We start from the raw sequence: 25,682 nt of genomic DNA, 5'->3' as shown, positions 1-25,682 counted from the left end.
GATTGTCATTACCGGGGGGGCGGTTAGTGGAGATAAGCTCTCACAACCTATTAAATGCTCCCAATGGTGTGTGTCTCAAATAGCCACTGACAACCAGGTCTAACAGAACCGTTTCTACTGACAGGAGAAGGGACAAAGGCAAGTTACTGAGAACTTCAAGTCAGACACTTTGGGCAGGTGGGGCTCGTCAGTCACAGTTGGAAGCTCCCTTAGGAGAAGGAAAACTCTGATCTTGTTCCTTCATGATCTTTCCCACTCTTGGGAAAGGCTTTGGGAGTAAACCCCAAGGAAAACTGCAGAGCCGGAGTCACTAAAGCAGTCCAATGTTGAGTTCAACACTGACTGGCAACTCCTGTGACGCTGGTGCCAAACTGTATCGGTCTCTGCCGTTCCTTTGGGTTCATCAGCTGTGAGGAGAGGGGAGCCTGCGGCATGGGCAACAGCTTGCTCTTGATATCGGACTGCCCTGGCTTGTGTATCGTCTAGACAGCTGGGACACCACATCCATGGTCGACCCCGACCATTGGAGTCTCCATTGCTACCTGACCTGAGTTCCTCCAGCATTTTATATGTGTTGCTCCAAGTTTGTACCTTCTGCAGAATCTCCTATGATTATGAAGCCTCAGAAATATTTTTTACTGATTTAAAGTCTGGTCACCTCATTATAGGAAGGATGTGGAGACTTTAGAGAGGGTTGCTGCCTGGATTAGAGAGCTTGTCTTATGAGGATAGGTTGAGCGAGCTAGGGATTTCCTCTTTGGAGTGAAGGAGGATGAGAGGTGACTTGATAGAGGCGTACAGAATAAGATGATAAAAGACATTGAGAGAGTGGGTAGGCAGCCCCATTTTCCCAAGACTGCAGTGGCTGATACAAGAGGGCATAGCATGGTGATATGTCAAAGGAAGGTTTTTACGCAGAGTGGAACCTGCTGCCAGGGGTGGTGGTACAGGCAGATACTTTAGGGGCATTTCAGAGACTCTTAGACAGACACGTGGATGAAAGAGAAGCAGTGATCTTAGAACAGGTTAAAAGGAAGGGCCTGCGCTGTGCTGTACTCTTCTACACACTGTGCTGGATAGTTTGCTGCTCTGTCAAGCTCAGAGGGTTGGTACGCTGGCAATGTCCCCTCTAATATTTTTTACAGCTGTGTGGACCAACCGTAGCTCCGAGCAGGAAAACTTGTGCAGCACTTTACATGTTTTTTAGAGATGCATACTGTGCAAGGTGGTGGGGTGGACATATGTCTCTACCAAAGGAGGTGTAAGGTGCTCCTCCCCTCCGCCAGCCTGTAAGTCACCCTCGGACAAGGTGTAGCACCTGTTCAGCCCCCGATCAGGGTCACATAAAGCCATGGGAGCAGGTGGTGGACGGTCGAATGAACAGCTGGTGCAGATCACAAGTCCTGGTTATGTGACCATTGACACCAGGCAGACAATCTCTGAAGAGTATTGATAATGGCTGGGGTCACCCGTCTTGTAAAGACACTGCCCAGAAGGCAACGGCAAACCAGCTCTGTCGAAAAGCTTTCCAAGAGCAATCATGGTCATGTGACCATGATCACCTACCTCATACTACACGGCATATAACGAACTAATGAATGATACTATGAATATTTAGAATGAAAATTGAAAAATTAGTTTTCAATTATTAATTAAAGTAAACAACAATGAAAATCTTTGATGTTTCATAAATTTTTTCTAGCTGTGTCCAATTACTGCTGTGTGGCAATGAAGACTATGTGCACGAGAATACCTCAGTTACTGGGCGACCGCGTTCCCTCGCAACTCGGAGGGAATGTGATGCTCTGCATTGGTCTTTTGTGTTTTTTTCCCTCATTCCTAACAAGACGTTTGTTTCCGCCTCTCAGAACAATGTGAATTTTGTGGATGACAGCTTCCCTCCAGGCCCACAATCTGTCGGCTTCCCCGAGGGGGACAGTGTCCAGCAGCGGGTGAAGCAGTGGCTGCGGCCCCATGAAATCAGCTGCAACACTTTCAAAGATCGGAACGTCAAATGGTCCATCTTCAGGACTCCGCGTCCTTCCGATATCTCCCAGGGACTGCTGGGAAATTGCTGGTGAGTTGGTTTCTCATTACTGAGGTACAGTGAAAATCTTTGTTTTGCGTGGCACCCGCACTTTGGTAGCACAAGGGAAAACGATAACAGAGTGCAGAGTAAAGTGTGACGGTTACAGAGAGAGTGCAGAGTAAAGTGTGACGGTTACAGAGAGAGTGCAAGGTCATAACGCAGTAGGCTGTGGGGTCAAGAGTCTGTCTCAGCTTTCTTGGGGTTGATCAATAGTCTTATAACGGGAGGTAGAAACTGTCCTTGAGTATGGTGTTACGTGTTTCAGGTTTTTCTATCTTCTGCCCGATGGGAGAGGCGAGAAGATAGCATATCCAGAGTGGGGGAGGTGTCATTGACTTTGCCAATAAATGAGGTATTTATCCCTTTGCTGAGAAGTGTGGAGAGAGTGAGGCTGGTTCCCATGATGAGCTGTGTGCACAACTCCCTGCCGTTTCAAACTGTCACAGGTACAGCAAGGGTCAAGGGGGACATGTTGAATTTCTTTAACCTCCGGAGGACACAGCAGCTGTCTGGGCAGATGAGGAATGTGTTTGATGTACTGCTGTCTGTGATCTTTCTTCTGGCTTCAGAGGCGGTGGCATCGTTTGATTGTTCTTCATCGATGCCAGCGGCCGCTGTCTGCCTCGCTCTGAGCTTTGATCCACCTCCCAGTTTCCTGGATTATCGGTACTGCACTCAGTGTTCCCTGATTCAGGTACGACCCTCCTGACTCCTTCAGAAGCCCCTGCTCTATCTGGCCACGGGCTGCTGCAGAAGTGAATGGAAGTCAGACCTTTGTTGGCCGCTGTGAATAAGTGCTGTGGTGAGGAGCGGGGACAGAGACAGAGGCAGAGATTAGGTACACCACGCACTGACGACAAGGCAAGCTGTCCGTTACCCGGAGCAAAATTATGAGGGGTATAGATAGGGTAAATGCAAGCGGGCTTTTTCCACTGAGGTTGGGTGAGTCTAAAAGTAGAGGTCATAGGCTAAGGATGAAAGGTGAAATGTTTAAGGGAACATGAGGGGGAACATCTTTACTCGGGGGGGGGGAGTGTGGAACGAGCTGCCCATGGAAGTGGTGGATGTGGGTTCGATTACAACATTTAAGAGAAATTTGGATAGGTACATGAATGGGCAGTGTATAGAGGGCTGTGGTCCAGATGCAGGTCAATGGGACTAGGCAGACTAGATGGGCTGAAGGGCCTGTTTCTGTGCTGTAGTGTTCTATGACACTATGACTATTAAACATGGCGAGATGGTTGCTTCTCCCTAGCACCGGGTTAAAGAACCAGCAGAAATGGAAGACACACTGGAGTCTGGTATTGCTATAAACTAATAGTGTTTATTAGTAACTATAAATGCAAATATGTCAAACAGGTTAGCAATGATATAGATATATATATGTGTGGAAATAGGAACAAAACCAGGCTCTTTCAAACCCAGGGGTAAATGGGTACAGTCTTACGATGTGATGAAGAGAGTTCAGTTCAGTTCGAGGTAGTTAGTTGAGTAACGTTGGAGAGAGAGAGAGAGGTGAGCTGTTGCCGTCGATCTTCCCGTTGTCTTCCGAAGTCCTGTTGTCACCGACTATGACCATAATACGTACGACCCTTCTTCAGTGATGGAATTATCACCCACACCAGCAGAAACCACCAACCCCCTCATCTACACCAGCAGAAACCACCAACCCCCTCACCCACACCAGCAGAAACCACCAACCCCCTCATCCACACCAGCAGAAACCACCAACCCCCTCACCCACACCAGCAGAAGCACCAACCCCCAACCCCCTCACCCACACTAGCAGAAACCACCAACCCCCTCACCCACACCAGCAGAAGCACCAACCCCCAACCCCCTCTCCCACACCAGCAGAAACCACCAACCCCCTCACCCACACCAGCAGAAGCACCAACCCCTAACCCCCTCACCCACACGAGCAGAAGCACCAACCCCCAACCCCCTCTCCCACACCAGCAGAAACCACCAACCCCCTCACCCACACCAGCAGAAGCACCAACCCCCAACCCCCTCTCCCACACCAGCAGAAACCACCAACCCCCTCACCCACACCAGCAGAAGCACCAACCCCTAACCCCCTCACCCACACCAGCAGAAACCACCAACCCCCTCACCCACACCAGCAGAAGCACCAACCCCCAACCCCCTCACCCACACCAGCAGAAGCACCAACCCCCAACCCCCTCACCCACACCAGCAGAAACCACCAACCCCCCTCACCCACACCAGCAGAAGCACCAACCCCCAACCCCCTCACCCACACCAGCAGAAACCACCAACCCCCTCACCCACACCAGCAGAAACCACCAACCCCCCTCACCCACACTAGCAGAAGCACCAATCCCCCAACCCCCTCACCCACACCAGCAGAAGCACCAACCCCCAACCCCCTCACCCACACCAGCAGAAACCACCAACCCCCCTCACCCACACCAGCAGAAGCACCAATCCCCCAACCCCCTCACCCACACCAGCAGAAGCACTAACCCCCAACCCCCTCACCCACACCAGCAGAAACCACCAACCCCCTCACCCACACCAGCAGAAGCACCAATCCTCCCCCCACCCCCACCAGCACCAAAAAGTCCATCGAACTAGAGTTCACTGACCAGCGTGTGGGTATCCCAGACAGGCTGTCTGCCATCGAGGGAGAGAGAGATCGCTCCTGCAACAACAAGAACAGAGACCAGCAACTCGCTGTTCCCGTGTTACAATCTCCTACGTCACTTCTCCAAGCCCCCATCTTGAGGACTGGCACCCTCTGTCTCTCCACCGGAGGATTGTTTTTGCATCTCCTTCTGATGGAAGAGGGGAGACAGCGTTCCCTCTTCTCCCCTGTCCCAACAGGCAGAAGATACAGGCTGAGAGACAGCTTATTAGACTATTGAACAATAAGGTGGAATCTTGGCCTCACAATCCGCCTCATTATGATCTTGCTTGTATTGTTTACCTGCACAGCACTGTCTCTGAGGCTGTTACACTTTATTCTGCGTTGTTATTGCTGCACAGTGTAATGATCTGATCTGTGTGAAGTGTGCAAGACAAGCTCCTCACTGTATCTCTGTACCTGTGACAAGAATAAACCAATTCCAGTACCAATGAAAGATAGGAATACTTGGGTCAGACAGCATTGTATTTTGGGAGATTTTTGATAGGATTCTTGTTTGGAACTGCTGTTTCACTGTTAATCGTTGTGTTTTTCCAACAATGCCTGGCTTGTTTATTTGGAGGGTTTTCTGACGTTAATGTGTGTGGCACAGTAACATAGTGGTAGTGTAACACTGTAACAGCACCAGTGATCTGGGTTCAATTCCCGCCGCTGTCTGTAAGCAGTTTGTGTATTCTTCCCGTGACCATGTGGGTATTCTCCGGGTGCTCCGGTTTCCTCCCACAGTCCGAGGTGCGTAGGTTAGGGTTAGTAAGAGGGGACAAGCTATGTTAGTGCCACAAGCATGGCAACGTCTGTGGGTTGCCTCCAGCACATCCCCAGTGTAAACAACACATTTCCTATAACACACACAGAATGCTGGAGGAACTCAGCAGGTCAGGCAGCATCTGTGGAAGGGAATAAACAGTCAGTGTTTCAGGCCGAGACCCTTCATCAGGACTAGAAAAGAAGGGGGAAGAAACCAGAATAAAAAGGTGGAGGGAGGGGAGAAGATAGCTAGAAGGTGATAGGTGAAGCCAGGTGATTAGGAAAGGTACAGGGCTGGAGAGGAGAGTGGACCATAGAAGAAAGGGAAGGAGGAGGTTATAAGTAGGTGAGAAGAGGTAAGGGGCCAGAGTGGGGAAGAGGGGAGGGGGAGGGAAGGTGAAATTGATATTCATGCCATCAGGTTGAAGGCTACCCAGATGGAATATAAGGTCTTGCTCCTCCACCCTCAGCGTGGCCTCATCTTGGCAGAAGAGGAAGCCGTGGGCCACTTTGATATTCTGATGTACGCGTGACAAATAAAGCTAATCTTAAAAAAAATGAGATTCCCCCTCATTCTTCGAAACTCCAGAGAGTTACAGGCCCAGAGCCATCAAACACTCCTCATACGTTAACCCTTTTATTCTCGTGAACTTCCTCTTGATTCTCAGCAACACCAGCATATCCTTTCTGGAGCCTCAAACTGCTTATAGTACTCTAAGTCTGACCAAAGCGATATAAATCCTCAGCATTACCTCCTTGCTCTTTTTGCTGTGCGTTGCAGGTTTCTGAGCGCCCTCGCTGTGCTTGCTGAACGACCGGAACTCGTGGAGAGGGTGATGATCACTCGGACCATCTGCCTGGAGGGTGCCTACCAGGTGCGGCTCTGCAAGGATGGGACCTGGATCACCGTGCTAGTGGACGACATGTTACCCTGCGACGAATACGGATACCTTCTCTTCTCTCAGGTACCAAGGCTCGCATCCTTCAAATTCAAATTTAGAGTTTAATTATCATTCAACCATACATGAACATAACCAAACGAAACAGCGTTCCTCTGGGCCCAAGGTGCAAAACACTGTAACAACAGCACTCAGCACTTAGCACGTGTGCAATCATACAGTCAAAAAAATATATATAGCCCAAGTCCATGAATGGTATGGGATGTTATCCTGGTCCAGCTTGTTCTTTCACCGAGCAAACACTGGAGGGCAGCACTGAGCAAACACTGGAGAGCAGCACTGAGCAAACACTGGAGGGCAGCACTGAGCAAACACTGGAGAGCAGCACTGAGCAAACACTGGAGGGCAGCACTGAGCAAACACTGGAGGGCAGCACTGAGCAAACACTGGAGGGCAGCACTGAGCAAACACTGGAGGGCAGCACTGAGCAAACACTGGAGAGCAGCACTGAGCAAACACGAGAGCAGCACTGAGCAAACACTGGAGGGCAGCACTGAGCAAACACTGGAGGGCAGCACTGAGCAAACACTGAGGGCAGCACTGAGCAAACACTGGGGGCAGCACTGAGCAAACACTGGAGGGCAGCACTGAGCAAACACTGGGGGCAGCACTGAGCAAACACTGGAGGGCAGCACTGAGCAAACACTGGAGGGCAGCACTGAGCAAACACTGGGGGCAGCACTGAGCAAACACGAGAGCAGCACTGAGCAAACACGAGAGCAGCACTGAGCAAACACTGGAGAGCAGCACTGAGCAAACACTGGGGGCAGCACTGAGCAAACACTGGGGCAGCACTGAGCAAACACTGGAGGGCAGCACTGAGCAAACACGAGGGCAGCACTGAGCAAACACTGGAGGGCAGCACTGAGCAAACACTGGGGGCAGCACTGAGCAAACACTGGAGAGCAGCACCGATGGAAGGGGCCAACCGCCCGCTTCCCCAACCAATTACATATTCCAGTGCTCCCACAGACGCCTCTGCTCTCCCAAACCACCTCCGGCATCTCCACCTCTGAGCAGCCACAACAGACAACCCTGCAGCGTGAGGGCCCAGTCCCCACCTCACCTTAGTATCAGTAATAACATGTATTGCAGCCCCATGAGTGTGTTGTAAGCACGGAAGCATGGAACCTGATGGGGCTGGCTGCATAGATCTGCCATGATGTCGGCCAAGGGTGAAACAGGTTATAAGGGCTTAATGCGAAGGGACAACATGGTTAACGTAACGCTTTACCTCACTAGCGACTGGGCTTCAATTCCCACCGCTGATCGTAAAAAGTTTGTACCGGATGCTCCGGTTTCCTCCCACATTCCAAATACATCCAGGTTAGTGGGTTAATTGGTCATGTGGGTGTATTTGTCTTGTTGGGCCGGAAGGGCCTGTTACTGTGCTGTATCGCTAAATTAAAAAAAAAATTAACTAACAAGGAGCTCAGTGGGTCTGGCAGCATCTGTGGAGGGAGATAGACAATTGACGTTCTGTATTGAGACCCTTTATCTGAATTTAGTCTCAGAAACCTGAGGTGCTTGCTGTCCATCTCCACTCTCTAAGGAGTCTGTACGTTTTTCCCGTGTACGGTTTCCTCCCACCGTCCAAAGATGTACCGGTTAGGGTTAGTAAATTGTGGACATGTTACGTTGGTGCAGGAAGCATGGCGACACTTGTGGGCTGCCCCCAGCACATCCTCGGACTGTGATGATCATTGACACAAATTATGCATTTCACTGTGTGTCAGAAGGACAAAGTGAGGAGTTTTGGTGTTTCCAGTCTCCCCAGCTGGTCTGGGGCAAGGGAAGGACACAACTCACCGTGTGTCAGAAGGACAAAGTGAGGAGTTTTGGTGTTTCCAGTCTCCCCAGCTGGTCTGGGGCAAGGGAAGGACACAACTCACCGTGTGTCAGGACAAAGTGAGGAGTTTTGGTGTTTCCAGTCTCCCCAGCTGGTCTGGGGCAAGGGAAGGACACAACTCACCATGTGTCAGGACAAAGTGAGGAGTTTTGGTGTTTCCAGTCTCCCCAGCTGGTCTGGGGCAAGGGAAGGACACAACTCACCGTGTGTCAGAAGGACAAAGTGAGGAGTTTTGGTGTTTCCAGTCTCCCCAGCTGGTCTGGGGCAAGGGAAGGACACAACTCACCGTGTGTCAGAAGGACAAAGTGAGGAGTTTTGGTGTTTCCAGTCTCCCCAGCTGGTCTGGGGCAAGGGAAGGACACAACTCACCGTGTGTCAGAAGGACAAAGTGAGGAGTTTTGGTGTTTCCAGTCTCCCCAGCTGGTCTGGGGCAAGGGAAGGACACAACTGACACGATTGTTGAGTCAACACACACAAGCTGCTGGAGGAACTCAGCAGGTCAGGCAGTGTCTTTGGAAATGAATAGATAGTCGGCATTTTCTGCTGAGACTCTTCATCAGAACTGGAAAGGAAGGGAAAAGAGGCCAGAATCAGAAGGTGGGGGCCAGGTGGAGGGGAAGGAGGACAAGCTGGCAGGTGATAGGTGAAACCAGGTGGGTACGAATCTGGAAAGTGGGATCCTCCTTTCCCTCTCTCACCTTCTTATTCTGACCTCCCATCTCCCTACTTTACCCTCCATCTCCTTCACCTGGTCTCACCTATCACCTCCCAGCTTCCTATTTCACCTCCCATCTCCCGCACACCCACCTTCCCCCTCACCTGGTCTCACCTATCACCTCCCATCTCCCGCACACTCACCTTCCCCCTCACCTGGTCTCACCTATCACCTCCCATCTCCCGCACACTCACCTTCCCCCTCACCTGGTCTCACCTATCACCTCCCATCTCCCGCACACCCACCTTCCCCCTCACCTGGTCTCACCTATCACCTCCCATCTCCCGCACACTCACCTTCCCCCTCACCTGGTCTCACCTATCACCTCCCATCTCCCACACACTCACCTTCCCCCTCACCTGGTCTCACCTATCACCTCCCATCTCCCACACACTCACCTTCCCCCTCACCTGGTCTCACCTATCACCTCCCATCTCCCACACACCCACCTTCCCCCTCACCTGGTCTCACCTATTCTTCCCTCCTCCCATCTTTCCAGTGCTGACGAAGGGTCTTGGCTCAAAATGTTGAAGGGTTCCGGTGCTCCCTGATGTGCTGAGTTCCTCCAGCATTTCGAGTGTGTTGTCACTGCCTTTAGTTCAGGAGTATGTCCTCTGGAGTTACAATGCCCTCTAAATATGCAGTCTCACATCTTATGCCACAGCCAGTGCAGTGACTGACTTACAACATGGATATTGGGCATTCGTTCGAGCAGAGAACGCCTCACAACAGTACAGGCCTTTCGGCCCGTCGTGTGATGCTAACTTTTCAACCTTCTCTAAGATCAATTTAACCTTCCCTCCAACATAACCCTCCTTTTCTCTGTCATCCACGTGCCTATCTAAGAGTATCTCAGATGTCTCTAATGCATCTGCCTTTACCACCAGGACATTCCACACGCCCACCACTCTCTGTAGAGAACTTATCTCTAACATCCCGTCTGTACTTTCCTCCAATCACCTTAAAATTATACCCTCTCTTTTATCCATTTCTGCCCTGGGCAAATGTTTCTGGCTGTACACTCAATCTATGCCTCTTATCATCTTGTACACCTCTATCAAGTCAGCTCTCATCCTCCTTCACTCCAGAAAGAAAAGCTTCAGCTTGCTCATCCTATCTTCATAAGACATGCTCTCTCATCCAGGCAGCATCCTGGTGAATCTCCTGTGCACCCTCTCTCATCCAGGCAGCATCCTGGTGAATCTCCTGTGCACCCTCTCTCATCCAGGCAGCATCCTGGTGAATCTCCTGTGCACCCTTTCTAATCCAGGTAGCATCCTGGTAAATCTCCTCTGCACCCTTTCTAATCCAAACTGCATCCTGGTAAATCTCCTCTGCACCCTTTCTAATCCAGGCAGCATCCTGGTGAATCTCCTCTGCACCCTTTCTAATCCAGGCAACATCCTGGTGAATCTCCTCTGCACCCTCTCTAATCCAGGCAGCATCCTGGTGAATCTCCTCTGTACCCTCTCTAATCCAGGCAGCATCCTGGTGAATCTCCTCTGCACCCTCTCTGATCCAGGCAACATCCTGGTGAATCTCCTCTGCACCCTCTCTAATCCAGGCAACATCCTGGTGAATCTCCTCTGCACCCTGTCTAATCCAGGCAGCATCCTGGTGAATCTCCTCTGCACCCTCTCTAATCCAGGCAGCATCCTAGTGAATCTCCTGTGCACCCTCTCTAATCCAGGCAACATCCTGGTGAATCTCCTCTGCACCCTTTCTAATCCATGTAGCATCCTGGTAAATCTCCTCTGCACCCTCTCTAATCCAGGCAGCATCCTGGTGAATCTCCTCTGCACCCTCTCTAATCCAGGCAGCGTCCTGGTGAATGTGGTGAGTGTACAGAGGGATGGTCTGACGGAACATGGAGTTAAATGTGTTGAAAGAATAAGTAAATGTAGGAAGGACAACAAAATTCTAGGGGCGTATAGCCCGATGGGAGTTCGGGGAGCTGGGTTAAGCACAATAGGCAGCGATTCAAACAGAGAGAGGAGAAATGGGTTAAAAATTCTATATCTGAATGCACAAAGTATCAGGAATAAGGCGAATGAGCTTGAAGCCCAGGTGCGAATGGGTAACTATGATGTTGTTGGGATAACGGAGACATGGCTGCAGGGAGATCAGACCTGGGAAATGAATGTACAAGGGTATACGTGCTATCGTAGGGACAGAAATGTGGGCAGAGGGGGTGGGGTGGCCCTGTTGGTGAGGAATGAGATTCAGTCCTTTGCAAGGGGGGACATAGGGTCATGAGAAGTAGAGTCTGTGTGGATAGAACTGAGGAACAGTAAGGGCAAAAGGACCGTAATGGGTGTTGTCTACAGGCCAGCAAACAGTAGCATGGATATTGGGTGCAAGTTGAATAGGGAGTTAACATTGGCATGTGACAAAGGTAATGTCGCAGTAGTTATGGGGGATTTCAACATGCAGGTGAACTGGGAGAATCAGGTTGGTGCTGGACCACAGGATAGGGAGTTTGTAGAGTGCCTACGGAATGCATTCTTGGAACAGCTTGTACGAGAGCCGACCAGGGACAAGACTATTCTGGATTGTGTTATGTAATGAACAGGATTTGATAAGCGATCTCGCAGTAAAGGAGCCATTAGGAGGTAGTGATCACAATATGATAAGCTTTTATCTGCAATTTGAGAAGGATAAGGGCAGCTCGGAGGTGTCAGTGTTGCAGATGAACAGGGGAAACTATGGAGCCATGAGGGAGGAGCTGGCCAAAGTTGACTGGATGGATAGCCTAGCAGAAAAGACAGTGGAACAGCAATGGCAGGTATTCTTGGGAATAATGCACAAGGTGCAAAATCAGTTCATCCCCCAGCGAAGGAAGGATTCAAAGGGGGGAAAGGGGCCTCAGTGGTTGACAAAGAAAGTCAGAGACTGCATAGCATTAAAAAAAAGGAAATATGACAGAGCTAAGGTGAGTGGGAGGACAGATGATTGGGAAGTTTTTAAGGAAGAACAGACAATACGGGGAGAAAATACAGAACAACTAAAAAGACAATACGGGGAGAAAAAATGAGGTACGAATGCAAGCTAGCCAGGAATATAAAGGAAGATAGCAAAAGCTTTTTTAGGTATGTGAAGAGAAAGAAGATAGTTAAGAACAATGTTGGGCCCTTGAAGAATGAATTGGGTGAAATTGTTATGGGAAACAGAGAAATGGCAGAAGAATTTAATGAGTACTTTAGATCTGTTTTCACTAAGGAAGACACAAGCAATCTCCCAGATGTATGGATGGGCCAAGGAGATAGGGTAACAGAGGAAATGAAACAGATTGACATTCGGAAGGAAACGGTGATGAGAAGACTGATGGGACTGAAGGCTGACAAATCCCCAGGTCCAGATGGTCTGCACCCTAGGGTACTAAAGGAGGTGGCCCTGGAAATTGTGGATGCATTGGTAATCATTTTCCAATGTTCCTTAGATTCAGGATCAGTTCCTGAGGATTGGAGAATGGCTAATGTTATCCCACTTTTTAAGAAAGGAGGGAGGGAGAAAACAGAGAACTATCGACCTGTCAGCCTGACATCAGTGGTGGAAAAGATGCTAGAGTCCATTATTAAGGATGAAATAGTGGCATATCTAGATAGCAGTGATAGGATTGGGCCGAGCCAGCATGGATTTACCAAGGGTAAATCATGTTTGACTAATCTGTTGGATTTTTTCGAAGATGTAACCAGGAAGTTAGACAAGGGAGATCCAGTGGATGTAGTGTACCTCGATTTTCAGAAGGCATTTGATAAGGTCCCACATAGAAGATTGGTGGGTAAAATCAAAGCTCAGGGCATCGGGGGGAAGGCATTGACATGGATAGAAAACTGGTTGGCAGATAGAAAGCAAAGGGTAGTGGTGAATGGGTGTTTCTCGGAATGGCAGGTGGTGACTAGTGGGGTGCCACAGGGCTCGGTATTGGGACCACAGCTGTTTACCATTTACGTTAATGATTTGGATGAAGGCATAGAAAATAACATCAGCAAATTTGCTGATGATACTAAGCTGGGTGGCAGTGTGACGTGATGAGGATGTTAGGAGAATTCAGGGTGACTTGGATAGGCTGGGTGAGTGGGCAGATACTTGGCAGATGGCGTTTAATGTGAATAAGTGTGAGGTTATCCACTTTGGGAGTAAGAACAGGAAGGCAGATTATTATCTGAACGGTATAGAGTTGGGTAAGGGAGTAATACAAAGAGATCTCGGAGTCCTTGTTCATCAGTCACTGAAGGTGAATGAGCAAGTGCAGCAGGCAGTGAAGAAGGCTAATGGAATGTTGGCCTTTATTACAAAGGGAATTGAGTACAAGAGCAAGGAAATCCTCTTGCATTTGTACAGAGCCCTGGTGAGACCACACCTGGAGTATTGTGTACAGTTTTGGTCTCCAGGGTTAAGGAAGGACATCCTGGCTGTAGAGGAAGTGCAGCGTAGATTCACGAGGTTAATTCCTGGGATGTCTGGACTGTCTTATGCAGAGAGGTTAGAGAGACTGGGCTTGTACACGCTGGAATTAAGGAGATTGAGAGGGGATCTGATTGAAACATATAAGATTATTAAGGGATTGGACAAGATAGAGGCAGGAAATATGTTCCAGATGCTGGGAGAGTCCAGTACCAGAGGGCATGGTTTGAGAATAAGGGGTAGGTCATTTAGGACAGAGTTAAGGAAAAACTTCTTCTCCCAGAGAGTTGTGGGGGTCTGGAATGCACTGCCTCGGAAGGTAGTGGAGGCCAATTCTCTGGATGCTTTCAAGAAGGAGCTAGATAGGTATCTTATGGATAGGGGAATCAAGGGATATGGGGACAAGGCAGGAACCGGGTATTGATAGGAATTGATCAGCCATGATCTCAAAATGGCGGTGCAGGCTCGAAGAGCCGAATGGTCTACTTCTGCACCTATTGTCTATTGTCTCCTCTGCACCCTCTCTAATCCAGGCAGCATCCTGGTAAATCTCCTCTGCACCCTCTCTAATCCAGGCAGCATCCTGGTGAATCTCCTCTGCACCCTCTCTAAAGCTTCCTTATCCTGACAATAACAAGTGATCAGACCTGAACACAATTCTCCAAGTGTGGTCTGATGTGAGGTAACGCCACTGCCTCACACTTGGGGAATGGAAAATGAGAGGACGAGGTTCGGTCATAAACAAGAGAATATCTGCAGATGCTGGAAATCCGAGTAATGCCCTCAGAATGCTGGGGATCTTGGCATCGGTGGAGAAGAGTCCAGCACTGCTGAAGGGTCTCGGCCCAAAATGTCGACTGTACTTCTTTCCAGCCCGAAACATCGACTGTACTTCTTTCCAGCCTGGCCTGCTGACTTCCTCCAGCATTTAGAGTGTGTTGTTAACGAGAGGAGGAGGGAGGGTGCGGAGTTTACTGGAAGTAGTTTTCCTGTTACGTCGAGACCCTGTGTGATGTTGCTGTCAATTTTCTGTGTGCTCAGGCCCAGAGGAAACAGCTTTGGGTGGCTCTGATCGAGAAGGCTCTGGCCAAGTTGCACGGCTCCTACTTCGCTCTGCAGGCTGGGAGGGCCATCGAAGGACTTGCCACCCTCACTGGTGCCCCCTGTGAAAGTCTGATGCTGCAAGTCAGTTCGACGAACCCACGTGAGGAGCCCATCGACACGGACCTCATCTGGGCCAAAATGCTGAGCTCGAAGGAAGCTGGGTAAAGTTACTCCGGGTGTCTGAATGGGCAAAGACTCGAATCAGAATCAGGTTTATTATCACTGATATTTGTTGTTTTCAGGTAGCAGTACAGTGGAAAGACATAAAATTGCTATAAATTACAAAATAAATAACTAAATAGTGCAAAAAGGGAGCAAAATAGTGAGGTAGTGTTCTGGGGTTCAGTGTCCATTCAGGTGGAGGGGAAGAAGATGTTCCTAAAATGCTGAGTGTGTTTCTTCAGGCTCTTGTACCTCCCTGCTGGTAGCAATGAGAAGTGGGCACGTCCTGGATGGTGAGAGTTCTTAATGATGGATGCTGCCTTTTAGAAGCATGGCCTTTTGAAGATGCCCTTGATGCTGGGGAGGTGGTGGGTGGTGTGAGAAGCTGGGGGTGGGTGGTGGTGTGAGAAGCTGGGGGTGGGTGGTGGTGTGAGAAGCTGGAGGTGGTGGGTGGTGGTGTGAGAAGCTGGAGGTGGTGGGTGGTGGTGTGAGAAGCAGGCAGTGGTGGGTCACAAAGAGCCCAAAGGGCCGATTTAGCACTATATCTCGATAAAATAAAATATGGGGGTGGGGGGGTGTCAAAGAGCTAGGTTTCTTAAAGAGAGTGGTGAGTGCATGAAACGCCCTGCTTAGGGTGGTGGTAGAGGCAGATACATTGGGGACATTTAAGAGACTCTTGGAAGGGAACATAAGAAGATAAGAAATAGGAGCAGGAGTAGGGCATCCTTCATGGAAGATGGTATAACGAAGGACTACGTGGGGGGGAAGGCCTGGATTGGTCTTAGAGTAGGTTAAAAGGTCGACACAATGTCACGGGCTGAAGGGCCTGTACTGTGCTGTACTGGTCTATGTTAAACTCAGAAGCACGCAAAGTGATAAAGGTTGTACTTTTAAAACGTTTTGTCTGATTTAAAGTGACTGTGTACATTTTGGACTGAGTGTGTCTGTCAATATCCTTTGGCCTTTCCCTTCTCAAACGTTTAGCTTTTTGATGGGGGCGTCTTGTGGAGGTGGGAACATGAAAGTTGATGACACGACGTACGAGACGATGGGTCTGAGGCCTCGGCACGCTTACTCCATTCTTGATGTCCGAGATGTACAGGGATACAGGTGAGGGCCACGCCAACAGCTCAGAACGAGAAGCCTCCACCTGCTCCAGTGTAACTAGACTCTTGGACAGGTTAACTATTCCTCAAGAAGAAACAGCCCATTTAATAACTCCCGCAGCAACATACAGAGGAGCTGGAGGAGCTCAGTGGGTCAGGCAGCATCCGTGGAGGAACATTTGCAGTGAAAGTGAAATGGAGACAAGTCCAGATGAAGGGTCTTTATCTGAAACATCAGCTCTCCATTCCCTCCGCTGACACTGCCTGATATGCTGAGTTCTTCCAGAGCACTACAGCACAGAAACAGGCCCTTTGGCCCATCAAGTCTGTGACAAACTATTATTCAGCCTCGTCCCATCAAACTGCACCTGGACCAGAGCCCTCCGTACCCCTCCCATCCACGTACCTATCCAAACCTTTCTTACTCTCTTGCGATGGGACCCACATTTTTCACTTCTGCTGGCAGCTCACTCCACACTCTCACCACCCTCTGAGTGAAGAAGCTCCCCTTTAAACATTTCACCTTTCACCCTTAACCCATGACTTATACTTCTAGTCTCACCCAATGTCACTGGAAAAAGCCTGTTTGCATTTTGCATTCACCCTATCTGTGCTCCTCATCATTTTGTCTACCTCTATCAAATCCACTCTCATTCTTCTACGCTCCAGGGAATGAAGTCCTAACTTATTCAACCTTTCCCAATAGCTCAGGTCTCAAGTCCTGCCAATATCCTTGTACTCTTTCAACCTTATTGATAATTTCCTGTAGGTAGGTGACCAGAACTGGACACAATACTCCAAATCAGGCCTCACCTGCACCTTATACAACTTCAACATAACATCCCATCGCCTGTACTCAATACTTTGATTTACGAAGGCCTATGTGCCAAAAGCTTTCTTTACAACCCTATCTACAGTCCCTGTGATTCCACTTTCAAGGAATTATGGGTCTGTATTCCCAGATCCCTCTGTTCTACGGCACTCCTCAGTGCTCAACTGTTCACTGTGTAAGACCTACCCTGGTTTGTCCTCTCTCACTCTTGTCTGCATGCATTAAATTCCTTCTGCCATTTTTCAGCCCATTTTTCCAGCTGGTCCAGGTCCTGCTGCAAACTCTGACAGCCTTCCCTGTGTGTTCTCCAGAATTCCAGCATCCTGTGTCTATTTAATAATTTCTGCCCTTTTTCCTTCTCCGCCCCTTATAATTGTCAACCGACCGTTCTCTGAACTTTGAACTTTGGTTTATTTTGGGTTCAAAGGAAAAATCAAAGTAAATTTGTTATCGAAGTGCGTAAGTATCTGTTACCTTGAGATTCGTTTTCTTGCAGGCATTTACAGGAAATAAAGAAATACAATAGAATCGACAAAAAATATTAGAACTGACAAACAACCAATATACAAAGCAAACTAATTGTGGAAATAAATAAATAATACTGAGAAGGTGAGTTGTAAAGAACCATTGAAAGTGAGCCTGTTGAAAGTTGGGGTGAGTGAAGTTATCCACACTAGTTCAGGAGCCTGATGGTTGAGGGGTATTAACTGTTACTGAGCCTGGTGATGTGGGACCTGAGACCCCTGTACCTTCTCGATAGTATTTGCAAGAAGAGAGCATGGCCTGGATGGTGAGGATCCTCGATGATGGATGCTGCTTTCCTGTGGCAACGCTCCATGTAACTGTGTCAGCGGTGGTGGCGGGGGGGGGGGGGGGGGGGTGGAGGAGGCTTTGCTTGTGTTGGGCTGGGCTCTGTCCGCCACTTCAGTTCTGCCCTTCATTACATTCTGATTTCCACTGCTCCACCTTTGGCCTTCCTGCCAAGGTCCTAAACTCCAGAATACCCTCCTTGAGCTTCTCCCTTAAAATGATCTAAAAGCCTCTGTGTAACCAAGCCCTCTGTAGCTCTTGTAGAACTGACTGAGAATGCTCAGTTCATTAGAGCATCATAGAGTCACACAGCAGGAGGGCAAACCCTTCGGCCCGTCTGGTGCATGCTAACCAAGCTGGTCCCCTTTGCCCTCCATATGTAAGTACAAGATCTTGCCACTCTGGTCTGAGTGCATTTCCTTAGAGCTGACGTTTGAATGAGGGGGTGTGATTAATTACAGCAACATACACAAAATGCTGGAGGAACTCAGCAGGTCAGGCAGCATCCATGGAGATGAGCAAACAGTCGATGTTTGGGGCCAAGACCCTTTTTCAGGACTGGAAAGGGAGAGTGAAGACGGCAGAGTCAGAAGCTGGGTAGAGGGAAAGCTTAAATTCCAACCTGTTGTTAATCATCACAATTTACAGGAAGCTACTTGAAATGTTTAAAGCAAAAACTGTAGTTGTTGAAGATTTGAACTGTAACAGAAAATGTTGGAGATATTCAGTGTATTTTTGTTAAGTTTACGTAATTTACATTTGTACTGCTGCTGCAAAAAGCTAATTTTCATGGTGTTTATGTCCTGTGTATACATAGAGCCGTACACACCCTTGGCCCGTAATATTATGCTGACCAAGATTAGTTTCATGGCAGTAAACTTGAACTTCAGTCTGGCAGCATTCACGGAAAGAGAAACTCAGTAAATACTTCATGTTGGTAACCTTTCATCAGTTTTCTTCCAATGAAAGGTCATCCATCAGCACAAGTCTCTGTTTCCCTGCCCTGAGATGCTGCCTGTCCTGCTGAGTATCCCCAGCTTTTTCCGATCCTGCCTGGATAGGGGGCTTGAGCCCAATGCAATTTTGGAAGATGGTCCTGGCATGACAGATATTGGATTGGGAAATATTGATCCAGAAGTTCTTCAGAAGTCAAGAATGAGGCATAAATCTTGGTGGTTACAGCGTTGTAAGAACACTTAATAAAACGGCTGTGTGAGCTCGGGCTTTTCTCCCTGGAGTGAGGGAGGATGAGAGGTGACTTGATAGAGGTGTACAAGATGATTAGAGGCATAGATCGAGTGGATAAACAGAGACTTCTACCCAGGGCAGAAATGGCTAATATGAAGATAATTTTAAGGTGATTGGAGGAAAATATAGGTTTCAGGAACAGTTATTACCCCTCAACCATCAGGCTTCTGAACTGAACAGGGGATACCTTCACTCACCTCATCACTGAACTGTTCCCACAACCTGTGGACTCACTTTCAAGGACTTTTCGACTCATGTTCTGGATATTTATTGCTTATTTATGTATTATTATCATTTTATTTGGTTTTTTTTTCCCTCTTTTTATTTGCACAGTTTGTTGTCTTTTGTATATTGCTTGTTTGTCCTGTAAGGTGCAGCTTTCATTGATTCTATTGTTTCGTTAGATCTACTGTGAATGCCGGCAAGGAAATGAATTTCAGGTTAGTACATGGATGTGTGCTTTGATAATAAATTTACTTCGATTGAACAGAAGGGAACTGGTGTTGTCGAGTGGCTCCTCGAACACAGCGAGACAGCGGGGTGCTCACTTGAGTTGACGCTGCTCTTTCTGCACAGGTTGCTGAGGTTGCGGAACCCTTGGGGCCGTTTCTCGTGGAGTGGGAACTGGTCAGACGACTGGCCGCACTGGCCGCAGCACCTGCGGCACGAGCTGATGGCGCATGGGAGCAGCGAGGGCGTGTTCTGGATTGAATACTCAGATTTCATCAAGTGAGTATGCAAGAGTTGTGTGAAATTCTGGTGCTTTGGGCATCAGAGTTCAATTCCAACTCTGCCTGTAAGGAGCTTGTACATTCTCTCTGTGAGAGCGTGGGTTTCCTCTGGGTGCCCTGGTTTCCTCCCAAAGTACAAAGACATACAGGTTAATTGGTCATTGTAAGTTGTCCTGTGATTAGGCTAGGGTTAAGTCGGAGGCTAGCTGGGTCCACAGCCCATCGGGCTGGAAAGGCCTGTTCTGTACTGTATCTTGAAATAAGTTTTTTTTTAAAAACTTTTCTGCACATCCCAACTCCCTGACAGTACTCCACAGCCTCACACCTCGGGACCAGAAACCCACAAACTGCTGGAGGAACTCAACAGGTCAGGCAGCATCTATGGAGGGGAATAAACAGTTGCCGTTCTGGGCTGAGACCTTTCTTCCCCTCGATTGTTTATTCCTCTCCATACTTACTGCCTGCCCTGCTTCGTGTTTTTTATACATTTCGAGATACAGCTCAGTAACTGGGCCCTCAAGCCCTTTGAGCCACACCACCCAGTTACACCGTGTGATCAATTAACCTACTAACCCGTAGACTTTCAGAGTGTGGGAGGAAACTGGAACGTTTGGAGGAAACCTGCGTGGTCACGCGGAGGACATACAAATGGGTGGAACTGATCCTATTACGCTGCTGGGCCATTTCACATTAGGTTCAATATCCAGTGACCCTTTACTTCTTTATAACGTTTACCCTGACGGATCGTCACTGTTGGAGTTGGAAGTCAAAGTCAATACCATAAGCACAGCTCCATGAATGCACAGGTGAGATGAAAAGCTTATTCACGGCAGCATCACAGGCTCACAGTGTCAGGGGTGCGCCATGGTACTGTAGCAGTTAGCGCGACACTGTTTCAGCTCGGGACGTTCCAGAGTTCAACTCAGGCAGTGTTCGGTAAGGAGCCTCTGCAGTTTCACCCTATGGAATGTGTGTGTTTACTCCGGGCCCTCTTGTTTGCTCCCACGGTCCAAACATGCACCAGCTAGGTTAATTGGTCGTTGTAAATTGTCTTGTGATTCGGTTCGGGTTAATCAGGTTTGTCGGATTTTGGGTGGTGCAGCTCAAAGAGCCGAAAGGGCTTCACTCCACACTGTGTCACTAAATAAATAAAACAGGCAGTGTTCACCAGAAAAACTTACAGTATATGCAAATCTTACTAGAAAGAACGCAGAGCAAACTAAAAGTACATTTATTATTTATTGTGAAAGTAGATTCAGTGTATGTTACCATTTACAACCTGAGATTCATTTTCTTGTTGGCATTTACAGAAAATAACAAATACTATAGAATTTATGACAAACTGCACATAAATAGACTAAGATTAACTAAACAACTGATGTGCAAAAGAAGACAAACTGTACAAATAAAAATAATACTAAAAACATGAGTTGTGAAGAGTTTTTACAGGAGAGTTTGTAGGTTGTAAGTGGTGATTTGTGTTTCATTAGTGGTCATACAGCGGTCACACATCACAGTGTTGCTAATTGTAGTGATTAGGGTTGTACCAGCTGATTCAAGAACCAAATAGCTGAAGGGAGGAGGTGTTCCTGAACTTGCTGGTATGAACTTCAGGCTTCTGTATCTCCAGCTGAATGAGAGCTACCAGAAGATGGCATGGCCTGGGTGGTGGGGATCTTTGATGATGGATATTGCTTGCTTGATTCGAAGATCACAAGATTAGATTTACTGGTTTCCAGCACCAATATAGCACTTATGAGCCCTAATCTGTAGGTCTGTGAAATGTAGGAGGAAACAAGAGCTCACAGATTCATGGAGTAGATGGTCATTCAGCATGGTGCAGGGAGAGAGGAGGTTTGCTTGTTCCTTCATTCATTCCCAGTTGTGACGTCAGTGGGGCTGTGCGTTTTTTGCCTGCGCCAACTTTATTTATTTCAGCCCTTCAAGCCTCACTACACCACAACCACCGCCAACCCAGTGTAAATCTACCCTAATCATGGGAGGATTTACAATGACCAGTTAACCTCCCCGGCTCGACTCCCGACTGTGGCATGAAACTGGAGAACCCGGAGGAAATCCAGACTTTCCACGGGGAGGACATACAGTCGGCCCTCCTTATCCATGGATTCCGCATGTGCGAATTCAACCAACAGCGGATCACAAAAACCCGGAAGTGTTCTTCCAGCACTTGTTGTTCGAGCATGTACAGACTTCTTTTTCTTGTCATTATTCCCTAAACAATGCAGTATAACAACTATTTACATAGTATTTACATTGTATTAGGTATTATAAGTAATCTAGAGATGATTTAAAGTATACGGGAGGATGTGCATGGGTTATCGTGCATCGGAATTGAAAAAAATCGGAAGTTCTCTTACTAAGTAAGTCGGAACAGGTACATCCGCTATTATTTAGCGTCAGTTAGTCAAACGTTTGTCTTAGTATGTAGTACATATTTTACCTTTCTATGCATAGAAAACACTTAAGAACATATGTTTCAGCGCCAGGCTCGGGAACAGAAGTTCTTGGGACTTGGGACAGATCGCTCCCTAGTGCGCTCTCCACCGTGCCAGGTTGAAATGGAGATATCAACTCAAAACCCAAAACCAAAAACTCAAAACCCCAAAACCTAATAATTAACCCACTGCGTTTCTTAGTAATAATTGTAGCTTTCATCAGGGCAAAGCCTTTCTCACTTTATCCTTTAAAATTGTTCCGATCATTGACCGACGTATCCTAATGCTTTTCCAATGACCGATGGCGTTTCACCTCTTTCCGATCGCTTTATTATTTCCACTTTATTTTCAATCGTGATTGTGATACTTTCGTGAACAGAAACACTGCACATTCAGAGCTCTAGCGCTGGGTCCTAATGTCCACCACACTGAGACAGGTTAAATAAGGTCTGGGGTTCCGCTGGGTCCTAAGGTCCACGGCATTGAGACAGGTTGAATAAGGGACTTGAGCATCTGCGAATTTTGGTATCCGCGAGGGGTCCCAGAACCAACACCCCGCAGATAAGGAGGGCCGACTGTACAGAGTTCTCTGGGATTGAGCTCTGAATTTGCACTCCCCGAGCTGTATTAGCAGCAAGCTATCTGCTGCCTACTGTGGTATAGATTACTCCTGAACTGAGAATTTCAGAGAGGGGTTCATCAGGGGTAAATCTCGGTTCAGGGAGCTGATACCTCGAGCGGAGGAGGAGAGTTGCACAATGCCATTAATGGACAGTGTTCTCAGTCTCTCCCGCTGACGCCTCATTGTCAGTGTAAAATGTACCTTACATTCTGCACCATTGTCATTGATGAGGTACTTTTAATAAAGAGCCAAGATTTGGTCTGCAAGCATTGTTACTCAAAAGCTTTCCAAATTGCAGTCAAATAGATAAACAGGAAAAGCACACTGTTCTGGAGTAATTCAGCCCTCTGTTTTAAGCTTCATTAACCTGAACATTTCATTAGGTACACCTATACACCTGCTCGTTAATGCCAGTATCTAATCAGCCAATCATCTGGCAGCAACTCGATGCATAAAAACATGCAGACATGGTCAAGAGGTTCCGACCAAACATCAGAATAGTGAAAAAATGTGATCTAAGTGACTTTGACTTTGGAATGATTGTTGGTGCCAGATGGGTTGGTTTGAGTATCTCAGAAACTGATGATTTCCTGGGATTTTCACACTCAACAGTCACTAGAGCAGGGGTTCCCAATCTCTTTTTTATGCCATGGACCTACACCATTAAGCAAGCAATCCATTGCCCCAGATTGGCAACTCTTGCTCCAGAGTTTAGAGAATGGTGTGAGAAACAAAAAACATATAGTGAGCAGCAGTTCTGTGGATGAAAACGCCTTGTTAGTGAGAGAGGTCAGAGGAGAATGGCCAGACTGGTTCAAGCTGACAGGAAGGCAACAGTAACTCAAATAACCACACGTTACAACAGTGGTGTGCAGAAGAGCATCTCTGAATGCACATCATGTCGGACCTTCAAGTGGATGGGCTACAGCAGCAGAAGACCACACTGGGTTCCAGTGGCCACTGAGTGTATGTTCTGTGGTACCCTCTCCATCTCTGCTGGACATTCTGATAAACAATCAGATAATGTTAGTTATATAAATTACTGTGGTCTTTTTCACTTCCTGTTGCAAACGAGAGGAAATGAGGAGGCCCAACATATTGATGCAATTACAAAGAAGGTATGAGAGTGGAAATATTTCATTAGGAATTCGAGGAGATTTGGTATCTCATCAAAGACTCCAGCTAATTTCCAGAGAGACTGGAGGGCAGCCTAACTGATTGTGTCACTGTCTGCTGTGCGGGCTCCAATATACATGATCAGGAAAAGCTGCAGAGGCTTGTAAACTCAACCAGCTCCATGCTGGGCACTAACCTCCCCCGCATCGAGGACATCAGCAGTAGATGATGCCTCAAGAAGGCTGTCTCCATCATTACAGATCCCAGCACCCACAACATGCCCCCTCCTCATTGCTTCAGTCAGGGAGGAGGTACAGGTCCCTAAAGACACACACTCAGAGTTTAGGAACGGCTTCACTCTGCACCATTGGGTTTCTGAACACTACCTACCTCACTCTTTTGTACTATTTGTTTATATTCCTATTGTGATTTATAGAAATTTTTATGTATTGCACTGTACTGCTGCCACAAAACAACAAATATAAACCTGATTCTGATTAAGGAACTGCCAAAAATATATGTCTTTCTGGCTTCTTCCCCCTTCCTTTCCAGTTCTGATGAAGGGTTTCAGTCCGAAACATCGACTGTTATTTCTACAGGTGCTGCCTGACTTGCTGAGTTCCTCCAACAGTTTTTATGAGTGTTGCCCCTACAACCTCCAGGCTCCTGAACCAGTGTTGATAACTTCACTCACTCCAACTCTGAACTGATTCCACAACCTCCAGACTCACTTTCAAGGATTCTACAACTCATTTTCTCAGTGTTATTTATTTAGTTATAGAGTACAGCGCAGAGGCAGGCCCTTTGGCCCATCTAGTCCATGCTGAACCATTTAAACTGCCCACTTTCATTGACCTGCACCAAGACCATAGCCCTCCATACCTCTTCTATCGGTGTGCCTATCCAAACTTCTCTTAAACATTGAAATTGAGTTTGCATCGCCGTGCTGGCAGCTCATTCCACACTTTCCAGTCCCACTGAGTGAAAAGGTTTCCCCTCATGTTCCCCTGAAACTTTTCACCTTTCACCCTTAACCCATGACCTCTGGTTCTCGTCTCACCCAACCTCAGCCTGCTTGCATTTACCCTATCGATACCCCTCATCATTTACTTACTTATTATTTCCCTTTTTTTGTTGTATTTGCAGAGTTTGTCTTCTTTTGCACATTGATTGTCGGTCCATCTTTTTTCATCGATTCTGTTGTGTTTCTTTGTATTTACTGTGAATGCCCACAAGAAAATGAATCTCAGGGTAGGATATGGTGACACAAACATACTTCCATAGTAAGTTTACTTTGAACTTTAGAAAGTGTTTCTTTCGGTGTTGACCCAGTAACTATTGTGCATCGGAATCTTACAGGTACTTTGATTCTGTGGACATTTGTAAAATTAACTCTGACTGGCACGAGGTGCGACTGTCGGGCTCGTTCCCGAACCGGACAAATGGGCCGATAACTGTGACCACACTGACCGTATTGGAGCGCACTTTCCTCGAGTTCCAGCTGTTTCAGGAGGGGAGCAGGTAGGCAAACAGGAAAATGTCCCCGCGAAACGTGAGCTGTTCTACTTGAGAAGCCGTCACCTCCTCACGACAGCCTTCCCTTTTGTCGTGCTTTTCCACAAAGCATTGCTGTGAGAAGTATCTATATGTATCACAAGAGGAATAGACAGGGTAGACAAAGTCTTTTCCCAAGGTGGAGATAGTGAGCTTAAAGGTGAGAGGCGAGTCAGAGGAGCCAGACGAGGTTCAGAGAAGCTGGCTTCAGTGCTACCTGCTACTCAAACCCGGCATCAATGTTGGTGAGCGAAGGCGGCCTCCAGTGTAACTGTGGATGATTATCTTGTTTCTCTTGTGATCGTAAGACCCTGGTGGACATTGATAATGTAATTTGCTGCAGGCTTGTTTCCCTTGTTTGGCGGCGTGGAAGCTACGGGCAGCGTGGCCTCTGTCATAGTGAGGAGTAGGCCTCAAGCCGCAGGCTCGCCTGTGGCTGTGGGCCGGGGAGAGGCACTGGAGGCACTGCAGCATGGTGCCTGAGCTCGCCTGGGGGAACAGCCT

The 25,682-nt window shown here is 47.9% G+C and overlaps 1 protein-coding gene across 8 annotated transcripts in view; it reads left to right on the top strand.

The window, feature by feature from the left end:
- Positions 1-25,682, top strand: part of capn15 (calpain 15) — a 286,273-nt gene that overhangs the window by 244,411 nt on the left and 16,180 nt on the right. For 7 of the 8 annotated variants that reach the window (XM_073060103.1, XM_073060101.1, XM_073060099.1 and 4 more), the window contains 6 exons: positions 1,869-2,077; positions 6,289-6,472; positions 14,479-14,702; positions 15,688-15,813; positions 19,276-19,428; positions 24,984-25,145. In XM_073060103.1, the coding sequence (XP_072916204.1) occupies positions 1,869-2,077; positions 6,289-6,472; positions 14,479-14,702; positions 15,688-15,813; positions 19,276-19,428; positions 24,984-25,145 (1,058 nt within the window). The remainder of the gene's footprint in view (positions 1-1,868; positions 2,078-6,288; positions 6,473-14,478; positions 14,703-15,687; positions 15,814-19,275; positions 19,429-24,983; positions 25,146-25,682) is intronic. The other variant, XM_073060100.1, reaches the window with a different exon arrangement.

Source organism: Hemitrygon akajei, chromosome 11 (genome assembly GCF_048418815.1).
Source record: "Hemitrygon akajei chromosome 11, sHemAka1.3, whole genome shotgun sequence".
In the NCBI taxonomy this organism is placed as follows: Eukaryota; Metazoa; Chordata; class Chondrichthyes; order Myliobatiformes; family Dasyatidae; genus Hemitrygon; species Hemitrygon akajei.
Note: the sequence above shows the minus strand (reverse complement) of the source record. Positions and strands in the feature narration are given on the sequence as shown.